General features: G+C 42.2%; 2 protein-coding genes across 7 annotated transcripts; one reads left to right on the forward strand and one right to left on the reverse strand.

The window, feature by feature from the left end:
* Positions 1–71: 71 nt before the first annotated feature.
* On the forward strand, positions 72–8,313 carry LOC107391145 (transcriptional regulator QRICH1). 3 transcript variants are annotated; one of them, XM_015968259.3, is made up of 12 exons: positions 72–252; positions 868–1,157; positions 1,446–1,541; positions 1,644–1,784; positions 1,857–2,642; positions 2,725–2,899; positions 3,015–3,169; positions 3,352–3,466; positions 3,877–3,985; positions 4,069–4,217; positions 4,769–4,859; positions 7,339–8,313. In XM_015968259.3, exons 2-12 carry the CDS (start codon positions 903–905, stop codon positions 7,523–7,525), a joined length of 2,259 nt encoding a protein of 752 aa, XP_015823745.1. In that variant the 5' UTR covers positions 72–252; positions 868–902; the 3' UTR covers positions 7,526–8,313. The 3 variants fall into 3 exon arrangements, with proteins under 3 accessions (XP_015823745.1, XP_015823746.1, XP_054602028.1); XM_015968260.3 differs by having other exon boundaries at positions 1,857–2,630; XM_054746053.2 differs by having other exon boundaries at positions 4,769–4,883; positions 7,339–7,454.
* A 506-nt stretch (positions 8,314–8,819) lies between these two features.
* On the reverse strand, positions 8,820–14,802 carry LOC107391144 (receptor-type tyrosine-protein phosphatase eta). 4 transcript variants are annotated; one of them, XM_015968255.3, is made up of 11 exons: positions 14,689–14,802; positions 14,315–14,417; positions 13,868–13,967; positions 13,687–13,777; positions 13,520–13,596; positions 13,297–13,431; positions 10,213–10,335; positions 9,983–10,140; positions 9,766–9,901; positions 9,171–9,232; positions 8,820–9,087 (listed from the first exon to the last, which is right to left on the reverse strand). In XM_015968255.3, the coding sequence occupies exons 2-11, from the start codon at positions 14,317–14,319 to the stop codon at positions 8,871–8,873; spliced, it is 1,104 nt and encodes a 367-aa protein (XP_015823741.1). In that variant the 5' UTR covers positions 14,320–14,417; positions 14,689–14,802; the 3' UTR covers positions 8,820–8,870. The 4 variants fall into 4 exon arrangements, with proteins under 4 accessions (XP_015823741.1, XP_070401140.1, XP_015823744.1 ...); XM_070545039.1 differs by lacking the exon at positions 14,689–14,802 and having other exon boundaries at positions 14,315–14,449; XM_015968258.3 differs by lacking the exon at positions 14,689–14,802 and having other exon boundaries at positions 8,888–9,087; positions 9,171–9,303; positions 14,315–14,449.
* Between the last annotated feature and the right edge of the window lie 1,294 nt (positions 14,803–16,096).

A 16,096-nucleotide genomic window follows, 5' to 3' on the forward strand; every position in this document is an offset into this window, starting at 1 on the left:
AGTTTGGGAAATACCGCGAGAGCACGTCTGAGTTTACAAATCGGTCGCTTATTGGTTTGAGGGTGCTGTTGTAAGATGGCGCCCATCGACATACTGTTGGTATAGAAAACGAAATACTAAAGCTAAGCGTCTGAGGAAATCACGGAGAAACAAAGCCCTTTAGCAACCGAAAACATCAACAGCACCATTTTTCTGCTTATTGGAAAAGAAGCGCGTGAGGGTGACTCAAACCTTGGCCTGTTAAGAAGAGAGGTAGTCAACGCGCTTGCTAATGTTAGCATGTTAGCTATAGGGAAATTAGAAAATAATGTTGTGTGTATCGTTGCCAACACAACAGGGTCCCTTTAAGGCTTTTCGTGTATAGCACAGGTGTTGCCCGCAACGGAACCAAAATGTTGTCATCATATAGCATGCAACTTGTCTTGCCCAAACAATGCGATTTGTTTTGTTTTCGAAACGACACGCGGCTAGTTAGCCGTTTACACGGCTAGCCGAGCCTGTTGTGTAATCAGCTGTTTGATTAGCTGATGTTTGATCACACAGCATGCATGTAATATAACGGTTGTCATTAGCTGTCTTGTTTGATCATGCAGCTGTTTTGTCGCAACTTCAGCTGCTGCATCACATTTGGAAAGTGACCGCGCTTTTGTCCCAATCTCGTTTACACTCGGCTAGAATTAACCCTTTCGTATTTCCATCTGTCTGTCATCAGTGAGCTGTTGGTCAGATTGATGTCAGCATATGTTAATGCTCCTTTACTTAAAGTTTGTCTTTAGTGGTTCGTTTTTACCTGGATAGCTAATTGGGTTTTGCTCACAGCTCCTTTTAAACACGTGAGGTTTATTTAATCTATTTTCCCCCCACCAGGCTCCATCTCGCAGAGGAGGGCACTTTCTGCAGCAATGAACAACTCCATGGATGGCACAAGCTCCTATGAGGAGCTGGTGAGGCAGAAAGCTCGCAGCATCCCACAGCATCGAATGAAGGAGTTTCTGGAGTCGTTAGCCAGCAAAGGTCCTGATGCCCTGCAGGAGTTTAGCCAACAAAGTGGAGACGCTACAACCACCACTACCACCATGGTTTACCAACAAGAAGCCAATTGCATCTACACAGACAGCACAGAGGTGGCGGGGTCGCTGTTGGAGCTGGCGTGTCCGGTAAATCAGCATAGTGTGGCGGGGTTTCAACATGAACATGCAGAAATTAATATAAACACAGGCCCTTTTTAAATTTGGTAGCTAATAGTTTCATATATAATTTGTGTGGAAAACAAAACAATGATACATGCAAATTTAAAATACTAATTCCAGAGTGGATCTGTGCCATTTAAAGCTCAGTTTGACTGTTGATAACTACTATTCGAAAAATAGTTCCAAATAATACTTTTAAATAACTCGAACCCTAAAATGAAGATCTCTGACTGCTGCTGCTGCTGTCTTCTGCAGGTTCAGGTCCAGGTCCAGCCGCAGCAGCTACAGATACAGGAAGCTGCATCCCAGCAGCAGTCTGTGCATCAGAGTACAGAACAACAGATTGTGCAGGTCTGTAATTCTATTGTTTCTCTGTGGTAACTAAATATGTCCTTACACGTGATAAATCATTTACTAACCCAATGTTGGTTGGTCTGTGATCATCCTTTTCAGGTCCAGATTCAAGGCCAGCAACAAGGTCAGATGTTAGGTCAAGTTCTGCAAGTGCCAGCTGGCTCCCATCAGCAGCTACAAGGTGTGACGACTGCACAGCTGATTCAGCCTGGGGAGCTGACGGAGGAGCAGCAGCAGCAGGTGCGAATTCAACACCACAATGCAATGCTGCAGTAGAATATAAATGTATTAAATGATGCCTATATGTTTTAGCTGCAAGCCCAGTTGGTGGCAGCTGTTGCAGGAGGACATCAGATCCAGATCCAGACAGTGGGGGCCCTCTCCCCTACTCAGCAGCAGGATGGTGCGGAGAGAAGAGTAGTGGAAGCCACGGTTGCCACATCTCAAGGAGCAGGTGTCCTCCAGCCTGCCAAAAAGCGTAAAGTGGACATGCCCATCACTGTGTCATACGCCCTGCCTGGTCAGCAGGTAGCCACAGTCCTGGCTATCCCTCAGGGACAGGGGCAGCAGCAAAGTTATGTGTCCTTGCGGCCGGACCTCCTCACTGTGGACAGTTCCCACCTGTACAGTGCTACTGGTACGATCACCAGTCCCACTGGTGAGACCTGGACCATTCCTGTGTATTCTGCTCCTGCTGGGTCTGGAAGCCATGAGCAGGTCACACATATTGCCATCCCCCAGGAGGCTTATGGGACAGTGCAGGTGGCGGGGACAAACACTACGGCAGCCACAATGCAAGCACAAGTCACAGTTGAAAATGACAAGTTGAAAATCCCTGCGAGTCAAAGTCAGACAGTGCAGGCTGTCTCCAGCATAACGAGCGCTGGAGGAATGGGCGGCCAGGAAGAGGTGGTGCACACACTGGCTGCTAACACGCTTTTTCCTGCTCAGCTGATGAATGGAAATATCCACATCCCTGTGGCTGTGCAGGGCTACCCCAATACCACACAGTCTCTTATTTGGGACCCACAGCAGCAGGTTCTGCACACACAGGGGCTTCCAGGCCAGGACGCACAGCAGCTACAGGTAATAACACAGGTGTGTTTTTCATTTCTATCCTGTACGTGTTTTGTTTGTGTTATCAGGCTAAGTGAGTGAATGCTGTTTTGTGTCTGTGCAGGGTCAGACGGTTGTAGCAGAGGAAGATCAGGGCCAGCAGCAGGTGCACGTTCAGGAGCTTCTGCTGCCGACCACTGTGAAGCCTGAGGAGGGGCTGGACGTGTGGCAGCTCTGGGCTCAGAGGAAAAACGCAGAGTTGGACAAATTGGACAAGAATAAACTGGCTCCTATAGGCCGTAAGTCAACATGCGTGTTTATAGAAAAGTGAAAAGAATAATTATTATGAAGGTATTTGCATTGCACAGTTTAGCTTTTACCTGACATTGTAATTATGTGTTTTATTTGTTTTAGGACGTCAGGCTCTTCGTTTCCAGGAGGACTTGGTATCATCTGCGGTTGCTGAGCTCTCCATGGGTCTGTCTTTAATGACAACAGAAGCTCGGGGACTTGAAGGGGAGACATATGAGGCTGATGTTCTTTACTATGTATTTCTGTGCATACAAAAAGTGAGTTTCTCACATGCTGACACACAGACACTCCACCAAACAGTCATTGTGTAAAACTACATTTATATTACTTTTCGTCAGGCTTGTAGCTTTTATCCTAGTGGTCCTAGTCTTTGTCCATCCTTCATCATATGTTTGACACTAATGAGCTGCATCTCTTCTTCTATCTTTTGTTCCTGCAGTATCTGTTTGATAATGGCCGCGTTGATGACATTTTCTCAGATCAGTACTACAGTCGCTTTGCTCAGAGTCTGCACCAAATCTTGGAGCCTTGGAGGCCTTCTGTTCATCCGCTAGGTGCGACTGAAGGCTTTTCTCAAAGAAGTCTCAGACTACCTGTATCAGAGTTAAATATTGGTATAGTCTAGGCTAAGATCTATTTTAGGTAAGGTGCAGTTGGGATGGTTTTCAATTGGTTTTGTTTTGATTTGATTCTCTGTTGGCAGTGTTTTTGTTTTCTGTGTGACACGAACACTTCAGAGTTTGATCAGCCGCTTTGAGTAAAGCTCAAACACTCAAAGAAAAGTTAGACTAATAGGGATTGCAGCTTCAATACAAACATGACATCAGATGTATTTTCAGTGCAGATGTATTTAAGATAACCTACATTTTTCTGTGCAACGCTATGGAACTGTAAAAGGAAAATCTAAAATTCGTTTTCCTGTCATGTATGCTTTATGGACCACATGCTTTACCTCTCCCACCAGGTTACATTATCCCTAGTCATGTGACTGAGGAGATGCTGTGGGAATGTAAACAGTTGGGGGCTCATTCTCCATCAACCCTGCTCACAACACTCATGTTTTTCAACACTAAGTGAGTCATGCAGCTCCATTGCACAAGGCAGGCCTGCTCTCATCTGAATGCACTTTCTGAACTCTTTGCATTTTTCTAAATAGGTATTTCCACCTGAAATCAGTGGAACAGCATCTAAAAGTGGCCTTTTCAAAGGTGTTGAGGCACACCAGGAAGAGTCCCAATAATCCTAAAGACAAGAGCACCAGCATCCGGTACCTGAAGTCCACAGAGAGGTTTATAGGACAGAAAGGTGAGAGCATGCATGCAGCTAATGAGGCTTTTTTGTGTTGTACGATACAAGATGCTCTCATCCCAAGTGACATCCAGTATAGTAGTGTGTAAAATCACAGAGTGGCTACTGTACTGAATACATTTGTAACAATCGTAGTGTCTTTTGGGATCAGTAGTAATCATGGACTGCTACCGAGCTCAGCTCCGGTCAGCGGAGAGTAGAGAAACGAAGGCTCTGTAAAGTTTACCAAACAAGCCCGTGTGTTCATTAGTCACACTCCCCATGTGCTCAGACACAGCAGTCGTGGTTCGTGTTGTAAAGTTTGTGACAGACTTTTGGGTGACTTATTACAATGAAGTGGGTCTGTGTGTGCGTGTGCGTCACTGCAGACGTGCCGCTGATCTCACCAACAAGTGTTAATTCTCTCTGACCAGTCAGCAGTTTGTGATGTTTCACTTTAAACCTCGGCTGAAGTCGAGAAAGTATCAGTAACTATCATTACTAATGAGAAGCTGAGATTTTCTTCACCACACCATAATGACCTAATAACACTGACTTGTTTTGTTCAGTGACCGATGACATGTACTCGGAACAAATGGAAGACCCAGAGAACCCTCTGCGCTGCCCGATCAAGCTCTATGATTTCTACCTCTTCAAATGGTAAAAAACAACAAAAGTTTTTAGGTATTTTATGGCTTTTAATGACTAAGATACATCACTGGTTACAGTAATCCGGCAAAGAAAGCAAGCTAAACTTAGATTTTTTTTCCCAGGTTAAAAACAAAGGTAAACAGAATTTCAGGGACTCTAAACACAAAAGCATGTTTAACTTTTTTCCCCTTTTGTAAATAGGTGGAAAGAATAATAAACTATCATAGTCCCGCTTCCCTGATAACTATATTTATATGCTTTTCAAAAACAGTGTTTGTCATAAAGATATAAATTCCCCACAAATGGAGATATAACATTTTATTTTTGTATGTTTTGAACTTCTGTTGCCCTCAGATTATAATTCTTTCTGTCAAGATTTCAGTGTCTCCAAAGAGGAGCTGCTGTCTCTGAATAAAACGGAGTTTAAGTAATTGACATGAGAGGAGTACATGTTGCACTCTGCTGAAGTGCTTAAATGTGAGAACACTGTTGCTTAGCAACTGACAAAAACATGGATAATGTAGGATTTTTCTCCTGTGCTCTTCTGCAAAAGGTGACTTCATTACTTGTTATTTAAGCAATAATGAGAGCGTAGGGAACAGGGATGTGTATTGTTGAAATTCTGGCGATACGATACATATCACGATACAGGGGAGACGATACGATATATTGCGATACATTCAGTCAGACCTTACAAGCAATTTTTTTTTACTGAATTTATTGTAAGAATGTTCAATAAACAGTCCAAACTGATGCGTAACATGTTTAACATGAGGTGTCTGAACTATGATGGAGGGATTTACATTTCAATGGTGGAAACCAAACCCGTTGCACACTGCTGCCAACTAGCGGGTGGCGATTGAATTGCAGAAAACGAAAAGAAAATACACAAATGTTTGCATGTAAATTCTTTCAAAAATTAGATACACAGCTTTTGACTATCGATGTAACAATCACAGTAAAAAAATATCATGATATATTGCCATATCAATATTTCCGATACACAGCTTTTGAATATTGATATAATATTGCTGGAAAAAATATCACGATATATTGCCATATCGATATTTTCTTACATCCCTAGTAGGGAAGTTACTTCTGTGGAGTCTGGTGTCTGCTAAACGTTTGCATCACTAATATCTTAATTAGGTGAAAAAAATGTAAAATACTATAGGAAACACCAAAGAATTTTCAGCAATACAAATAAAAAAATCAGGGCTAAAAAACACAGGAAGAGCAGAAAAATGTGGGATTCACATTAGGGGTGTAACGGTTCACGGGTGGGTGTTGAACCGTTTTGGTTCGGCCTGTTCGGTTCGGTCCACTTGTGTACTGTTTCGGTTTATTTTTTCCGCTAAATAGTGAATTTTTATTTGCGTGATTTAAGTGCAGCCGATAAAAGCGTCAAGGCGAGTTTCTGCACAGGCGCTCTATTGAGTGACGCATGATGGCTTCACGCGCTCGATCTCTGTTTAAAAAATGTGATCTGCAAAATCCTATCAACTCTTTCAAGAGCGGATCAAACCAGCTGGCTGTCGCTGCTACTGTGGAGCCCGTAGAGACGCTGAACAGAGCGTCGAGTCGCCCCTCCCTCCCTTCTCTCACACTGCAGGCATACAGCGGCAACAATGTAAACAAACGCTCTGCTGAACTTTTGCCTGTGACAATTGATGTAAGGTTTTATCCGACAACGAAAAATGCGGTGCGGAGTAAGGTCGTTGTTTAATACGAGTCTTAAAGAAGCAACTCTGGGCGGTGAGTTTTTAAGGCTCGCTGCAGAAATAAAAACACAGAGCATCAACAGTCAAACACAACTCTTGTCCGTAGGACAGTGACACTCATAGCTGATCAAAAAACCTGTGAAATAGTTAGACATCATGCTAGATCAGCAGCCTGTGATGACTCCTGGTTCTGCTCACTATAGGAGCCGCGTCAGATATTAAATAAACATATTAATAATATACCAAAAATGAATCGAACAGAGCTCTTTAAAACACCTGAACCGAACTGAATACGATGTTAGCGTACCGTCACACCCCTAATACACATAAAGATGCGCGTGATTCTACATGGGACATGCAGATTAAGTTAAATCAGTCCCAAAGTCATGATTTAAATGAATAGAAACGAAAAGTACTTTGATGATTTGATTTACTTTGCTCTAAATGCTGTATTTGATGTTTTCGCCCTTGCTAATTGCAAAATTATTTAGATAGATTTTTGAAAGAGTATTATGAGTGGCCACAAGGTTGTTTGAATGACTCTTTTTCCCAACGTTATCACCATTAATTGTTCGTGTCAGAGTGATAATTGACTCTGCTGTGGTTAAAAGGATGTTTGTGTGTAACTTCAAACTCTCATTTCTCTCTCTGCTGCCACAGGAAACCCATTTCTAACAGATCGTGTGGGCAGACGCAAATATTTGACATTTAATTATTAAGTACATCCTGAGAATATTCTCACACACCGTTCTGTGTGTTTCTTTCAGCCCACAGAGTGCTAAAGGTCGCAATGACACCTTCTACCTGACTCCTGAGCCCGTGGTGGCGCCAAACAGCCCCATTTGGTACTCCACTCAGCCAATACCTAAAGAGCAGCTGGAGCAGATGCTTACCCGCATCCTCGTTGTCCGTGAGATCCAGGAAGCCTTTAACCTCCTGGAGACCGTGCATTAGCTGGACCTGAAGAGACTTCAAACAGACTGGATTCTTTCTTACTTCATCCAACCTTTGAGTCATTTTTTTATTCTCACCCCTTCGTTGCGCTTTTGGGGTGGCGTGTATATGTTTATATTCATTGTGTGTTTGGTCTATTTTACACAAGATTGTACATAAAATCACAACAGAGAATGATTAGCAGTTCATCGGTTATGTTTTTGGCCAAAGGATGTCCGACCCTTTTATGTTTTAGTGGACCTGTACTCTAATTTAATTGTTATTTTAACAGTTGGTTTGCCTCATCGGTCCTCGTTCTGTTCCTTAAGACGTCATCTATAATATTTTCATGGGGGAGCTGTGCTACACTGCTTTTCTGTGCATTTTCAAATTCTCCCAGTGCAAACCTTCATGGTATTGGAACAGTACCGAGCAGCCAATCAAAGGCTCACAAACACATTTCCAAGCTGTATGAATTTTCTTTCCAGATATTTTACTCTCGCCTGCAAAGAGTCGACTCGTCAGTTCTGAATCAGTGAGATGAGGTTGTTTACCCCAGTCGTCTGCAGCCTTTAGCTCTTGCCACATTTCGGAGGTCTGGCAGGACATCCGTAACACTGACTCCATTGAAGGGTCTTCATACACCTCTACTGTACTACGAGACTGAGAAAAGACTCTTTAAAAGAGGGTCGGCTCTTCATGTTGTATAATGTAAATTACTTGTAGCTCCTGTGATGGCTGTCAGTCATCTCAGGAGAACGGCAGTGCCTGTGTGTTTTTGAAACATGACCTCTTTTGTACAGCCAGTACACCACGCCTCTGCCTCTGTCGTTACTCCTCATGCATCCTGGGTGTGCATGCTGTGATTCTTAAGTGACGCACACATGATGGGAAGAAATCAGAATTAAAGTCATCTCACAACAGCACTTTTATCAGTAGTGGAAGTTAAACAGAACACACAAAAAAATCTGTGGTATTAAAAAATAGTTTGCCTCGGAGTGGAAAGTGCGTCACTGCATGCCAACGGTTCGTTTTCTAATGAATCGTTTTGATTAGCAGAATAACCGGTTTCACCAGGTGATGAAGGTTATTTCCTCATTTCTTTCCTTCTAGATACACCAACTGCTGTGTCTGGGTAAAGCGTTGATCTGCCTTTTAGTTTTCTGTTCCTCTTACTGTAAACACATTGTTTCTGCAGTCTTTTGACACCACGGGAGGAGCCGGATGAGGGAATCACAATGTTTCAGTTCATCCATTTTCAATCTGGTGTCTTGCTTGTCCTCATATATATATATATATATATATATATATATATATATATATATATATATATATATATATAGGTTCATTCACTGGATTGTTTTCCTTATTTCTGATTTGTTTGCGATAAGGAGGGTATTAACCTCCTCAGTAGGTTCCCAGGGTTAAAAATCTGCAGCGTGGTGTTCTGTGGTGGGTCTGGTGGAGGTTTCTGTTGATTGCGGTGTCGTCTCCTCCTCCCTGAATGGTCCTTCGCTAGGGAGCTCTGTGGTCGATTCTTACTGTACTGGCTGGTGTTTGGGCCGGCTGCCTGGATCTGTCGCCTGCAGAAAAAGAGGAAACGCCTTGTTGATGTTTTCAAGCTCTGCTGCCTGTCTTCAGAGAGAGCTTTCTTCTACATTCTTACCTTTCTGACCGTCCTCCAGCGAGCCAGTGTACCAGACATCGATAAATAAACACATACTGCTCCTGAGTGAGCAGGGGATGAGATTACTTTGCATGTGTAATGTCAAGTCAACAATGAAGATCCCAGCTGAAAACTCATGAAAGATGGAGGAAAATCTGCATTTTAAATGAAATGCTGCACTTTTTTTTAAATACAAAAGCAAGATATTAAAGTGAATTGTCACTGTTATCAAGGATAAGAAATGTCTGTCAAGACCGTATATATGTCGATGGTCCAGACGAGGACCAAAATGGCCAAGTTAGTGCTCCAGGGACAAAAATGATTTAGTTTTCACTTTAAAAAATGCAGGAATTATTTAGTGATTTTTTTTTCTAAAACAGCATTCAAAGTTGGTCCATTGGTAGAAATATTAACATGTTATAAAGTCATTTTACATCAACAGAATGTTGGAGAGACAGAATTCTATCTTTCTAGAAATATCATTAGGGCCTGAGAATGGCCCCTTGGTTGTACTTTGGACATGCCGGATCTAAAATGCATGTTCTTATTTTATCCTGGCTGTTTTGTGCCAGAGCAGGTGGTGGTGCTGACTTACCAGCGTTTGGACCATCCACATTCGGTGCTGCCTCATGTCCTTGACAGCAGCTTTAATCCCAGGCTGGATCCCCCTGACACACAGCTGCATCATCCACAGCAAAGTCACAAATGTCCCCGACCGACCAATACCTGCGCTGAATAACAAAAGACGACTTTATTAGAGGGAAAACTCGTGGGTTTCACAGAGCGGAGACGGTTTGGGTGTAACGTCACACCTGCAGTGCACCACAGCTGGCCCCAGATGGGGAACGGCCTCCAGATGTTGCCGCACGCACTCTGTAAACGCGCAGAGAGAAGGGACGTTTGGGACACCCTGGTCTGGCCAGGACGGGTAGTAGTAGTGTGTGATGATCCTGTCTGTTGGGCTGTCCCTCTGAAACACACACACTTATTTATGAGGAGACGTTAAAGAACAAAAAGTGTGACCATGGGGCTGCTCACTCACCTGTCGCAGGTTGATGGTTGTGATTAAATAATCAGGACCTTGTTTGCAGGTCACTGTTGTCACCTGGATCAGGCCATAATACTCTGTTCCCTCTTCCACGGGCCAGTACCTATCACACAGAACCTGCAACAAGCATGGGCAGTGTTCAGCTGCTGTAGTGATGGAAGCCAGATCGGAATTTTATTGTGGCTCAGAAAAAGATTAAACTCATTAATGAATTATCTCTAAGTTTGTAATTTAATCATCATCGGCCTGTAATGCAAATGCTTGGTTTGAACAGTTTTTTTCAGGTTTCATTTATAATAAATTATTTGTATTACGTTTTACATAAACATTTTTTAGTAAAGGCCACTTAACCAGCTCATGATTTTTATAATTTCTTTTAGATTTACACAAAATTAACGAGTTGTGTTTTGCTTGGCACATTTTATGATCTTCTACACAACCTCTGATCTTCTACACAACCTCTGATTTGCTACACAACCTCTGATCTAAACAACCTCTGATCTTCTACACAACCTCTGATCTTCTACACTACCTCTGATCTAAACAACCTCTGAGCTAAACAACCTCTGATCTTCTACACAACCTCTGATCTTCTACACTACCTCTGATCTAAACAACCTCTGATCTACACAACCTCTGATCTTCTACACAACCTCTGATCTTATACACAACCTCTGATCTTCTACACAACCTCTGATCTTCTACACTACCTCTGATCTAAACAACCTCTACACTACCTCTGATCTAAACAACCTCTGATCTACACAACCTCTGATCTTCTACACAACCTCTGATCTACACAACCTCTGATCTTCTACACAACCTCTGATCTTCTACACTACCTCTGATCTAAACAACCTCTGATCTTCTACACAACCTCTGATCTTCTACACTACCTCTGATCTAAACAACCTCTGATCTACACAACCCTGATCTTCTACACAACCTCTGATCTTCTACACAACCTCTGATCTTCTACACTACCTCTGATCTAAACAACCTCTGATCTACACAACCTCTGATCTTCTACACTACCTCTGATCTAAACAACCTCTGATCTTCTACACAACCTCTGATCTTCTACACTACCTCTGATCTAAACAACCTCTGATCTAAACAACCTCTGATCTACACAACCTCTGATCTTCTACACAACCTCTGATCTTCTACACAACCTCTGATCTTCTACACTACCTCTGATCTAAACAACCTCTGATCTACACAACCTCTGATCTTCTACACAACCTCTGATCTTCTACACTACCTCTGATCTAAACAACCTCTGATCTAAACAACCTCTGATCTTCTACACAACCTCTGATCTTCTACACTACCTCTGATCTAAACAACCTCTGATCTTCTACACTACCTCTGATCTAAACAACCTCTGATCTTCTACACAACCTCTGATCTTCTACACTACCTCTGATCTGCTACACAACCTCTGATTTGCTACACAACCTCTGGTTTGCTACACAACCTCTGATCTTCTACACAACCTCAGATCTATACAACCTCTGATCTAAACAACCTCTGATCTTCTACACAACCTCTGATCTTCTACACTACCTCTGATATTATGGGCAGCAGTAGCTCAGGTGGTAGAGCAGGTTGACTCATGATCGGAGGGTCATGAGTTCGATTCCAGCTCCTGCCAGGGGTATCCTGCTGTTGTGTCCTTGGGCAAGACACTTCACCCAACTTGCCTGTGTTAGTGGTGGTCAGAGGGGCCGACGGCGCCAAATGGCAGCCTCGCCTCTGTCAGACCTCCCCAGGGCGGCTTTGGCTACAAGTAGCTTACCATCACTAGCAGTGTGTGAATGTGAGAGTGTGTGAAAGCGTCTTTGGGTGTCTAGAAAAGCGCTATATAAGTTCAATGCATTATTATTATCTTCTACACTACCTCTGATCTAAACAACCTCTGATCTTCTACACAACCTCTGATCTTAACAATCTCTGATCTGCAACACAACCTCTGATCTTCTACACAACCTCTGATCTTCTACACAACCTCTGATCTTCTACACAATCTCTGATCTTCTACACAACCTCTGATCTTCTACACAACCTCTGATCTTCTACACAATCTCTGATCTTCCACACAACCTCTGATCTTAACAATCTCTGATCTGCTACACAACCTCTGATCTTATACACAACCTCTGATCTTATACACAACCTCTGATCTAAACAATCTCTGATCTGCTACACAACCTCTGATCTTCTACACAACCTCTGATCTGCTACACAACCTCTGATCTGCTACACAACCTCTGATCTTAATCTCTGATCTGCTACACAACCTCTGATCTTCTACACAACCTCTGATCTTATACACAACCTCCGATCTTATACACAACCTCTGATCTAAACAATCTCTGATCTGCTACACAACCTCTGATCTTCTACATAACCTCTGATCTTCTACACAACCTCTGATCTGCTACACAACCTCTGATCTTCTACACAACCTCTGATCTTCTACACAACCTCTGATCTTCTACACAACCTCTGATCTAAACAATCTCTGATCTGCTACACAACCTCTGATCTTCTACACAACCTCTGATCTGCTACACAACCTCTGATCTAAACAATCTCTGATCTGCTACACAACCTCTGATCTTCTACACAACCTCTGATCTTCTACACAACCTCTGAGCTACACAACCTCTGATCTTCTACACAACCTCTGATCTTCTACACAACCTCAGATCTTATACACAACCTTGGATCTTCTACACAACCTCGGATCTTCTATACAACCTCTGATCTTCTACACAACCTCACCACATCTTGTTAACACAGGTACAGTTTTATGGGAAGGAGGACTGAGGGTGGACTGAGCCAAGCAACAACAGTATTTATTTCTGAAGTGATGCAGTAACTGAGGACTTCATCAGACCTAGCCTCCTTCCCTGACGGACCAAAGCCCCCAGTGTTGTTTTGGATTCCTACTAAAACTTCTTCTCTGTGGAAATCTAATCTTATCAGTTTTTAAAGTCGAGCAGACCAAAGAGTGGTTACGAGCAACAATAGGGTCCCAAAATCCATCCTTGACCATGTAAAGCCTCTTACTGTGTTCTTGTATCTCAAAGATGTCACCATGACGATTATCCTGACATTTTGCTCCCACACCATCCTCCAGAAGTCATTTATGGTGTTGAACAAAGGACCCTGGGTGCAGATGAAGTCTCTTTCTGATCCTCCTCCCTGAGTCCACACAAACATAGACAAACCTCAAGCACCACATTGGAGTCATATAAATAATATGAATAAGACGGCAGGTGAGATTTCTTACAGGCACAAAATTTGCATTAATGTAGTCAGAATTTGGATTTAGGTTTTGGATAGACAGCCTCACCCGACTGTGATCATCTATAATCAGATAGGGAAATAAATTAGAGCCTGAAGCATCAAACCACCTTCATTTGTCAACAGATGAAACACAAAAAGTGTGAAACTTACACGGCAAAACTAAAGGGTATCTGTTTTTGTCCCTGTTGGCTTCCAAACGTCCTGCCCTCACAGGGAAGTCTTTCCCAACATCGTTCATCTCCTGAAAAATGTCAGCGACAAAAATTCTCATGAGAACAATTTCCATGATCATAAAACGGATTCAAGTTCCGTTTATCCTCAAAGGATTCACCTCAAACTCCTGTTTAAATCCTCTGTTGTCTTTAGCAGCCAGTTTGTTGCACTGCCAGTTCAACTCCTGAAGAAGCTGCGCTCTGGAGAAAGTTTCCATCCTGTATAATAATAACACATTGATTCTCATTATAACATTCATCTTAACAACTGGAAGCGCAAGAGTTGGAAATCATTAGTGAAATAAAAATAATCTCACACACAAAACAATGAGCAGGTGACAATCTTTAACTACGAGTTCCTTTTTGCATAAAAGTCCCTCAAGAGCTCCAGGTTTATAGTAGAAAGCAAAGCAGGACTATAAGTACTTATATGTTAGTTTTAAAGAATTCTAATAAGTGTAGGATTGAATACCAGGCGTATAAAGCAGGCAGAAGGTTATTCTGAATTTCTTTAATTGACAGAACATTTGGAAAAAACTTGAAATAATCTCATTTATCATCCTTACCTCATGTCTGTTATTGTAGACGGTCATGGAGTTGAAAAAGCTGGTGTTATTTGCCGTTTGTAAGACAAATCCTCTGTGTTACGTTAAAACTAAAGAGTGAGAACTGACAAGTTCTGGAGTTATTAACCTCTTTCCTTATCATGGTGAAAAATCTATATCATCTTGTCTGATAGAACAGCTGTTGTGTATCAAAAAGGTGACACTCCTCTTGCTGTCTCTTTAGTAAAAAGGTTTTCACAAGAAACAAAGGCCAACACTGACAGAGAACAATTCGAACCACATACTGACCTAACAAGCTACAGAACCCGTTTGGACAGGTTCGCTAACGTCAACAAGACAGACCAGCTTTGGTGTTGGATATGTTTCAGGTTTACCTCAAATAAGAGGCCTTGGATGGGTGATCTTTAGTCCGCCATGGGTTGAGGAGTAAGATGTCAGGAGTGGGCTGTCATCTTAAAAGCTGCCATGGATTTATAGGACTCCCCGTGCTGTTCCCAGGTACAAAGAACAAGGATGGGCGGAGACGGTGGGTGGAGAAACTTCAGGGGGAGGGATGTAACCACATGATGAGCTTAAGTACTCTGGTCACACTGACTCATGTTTTGCTTTATAACAAAATGTTCTGAGTTCTAGGAAGTCAACGCAGGTGTGTGCTGATTCTTCAAACAGCCACTCTTGGAGGACAATGTAAATACGATGCAGCCAAAAAGCTTCTCTACAGTTTTTCTCCATTGGTTTGGCTCATTTCTCGACACAGTTCGGACATTCTCATCATTCTTGGTGCTTTTGTCTAAATAAACCTGGATGGTTGATCACAACAACATGGTTTACCTGCAAAAGCTCATATCTCTCCTAAAACAGTCCACTCATGTGTCAAAACTACATTCCTTTCTAATCTGAACAGTCAGTGTCCCCAAAAATGCATCGGCCCTTTGGCATTGTGTGAGTACTGCCATACAAAATGTTTAGATGTTTTGTCACTATGGCAGAGGACCAACAATATACAACCGAAAAGAGTAGCCTCCAAGGTTTGACATCACAGATTGCACTCACACTACCAAAGAAATCATAACCATTTTTTATTCACACGCAAAGAAAGTTTCATACATGTGTAAAAAGAAATTGTACACTTTCTTCCTCCTCTTCCTTGAGGAAGAACTTCCCCTTGTCCATTTGCTTGGCCTTGTCTATCCATGTTCAGAGATCGGACTGGCGCTGGTCAAGCTCTATATTTCTGTGTTTGGCAGCACACGATGATGGAAAACACCTGTGTGTGTGACACTCCCCGTTCGTTAATCTAGTTTCACCTGACTGTCAATGACTGTCATCAATGTATCAAATATTCAAAGAAATTCATATTTGGTATTCATGGTATCATGTTTGAGCAATTCTGACAATTGAACAGACAGTTGTGCAGGTGAGAACTTATACAGTGAAATCATGCTGACATGTTTTGGAGAGAATGATCATTAGACTGAGAATCAACTAATCAGTTTAGATCTACAAGATCTATTCATTTGGAAAATGTGCTAAATGTGGGCTAACTGTATAACTGTGGGCTACATGTACTTAATCATTTGCAAAGATGCACTGAGACAATTGAGACATGTACTAAGGCATTTGCCATTTGATAAAATGAATGAGAAATGCCATTCTGTTGTGAACATTTGTCCATGTTATTTTGAGAATGTAATTTCTGTTTCAAGAAATGAGCCAAACCAACGGAGAAAAACTGTAATAAAACCACAAATGTTGTTGTTACAGGAGAGAAAATGGCTTCTG

Source organism: Nothobranchius furzeri, chromosome 15 (genome assembly GCF_043380555.1).
Source record: "Nothobranchius furzeri strain GRZ-AD chromosome 15, NfurGRZ-RIMD1, whole genome shotgun sequence".
Lineage (NCBI taxonomy): Eukaryota > Metazoa > Chordata > Actinopteri > Cyprinodontiformes > Nothobranchiidae > Nothobranchius > Nothobranchius furzeri.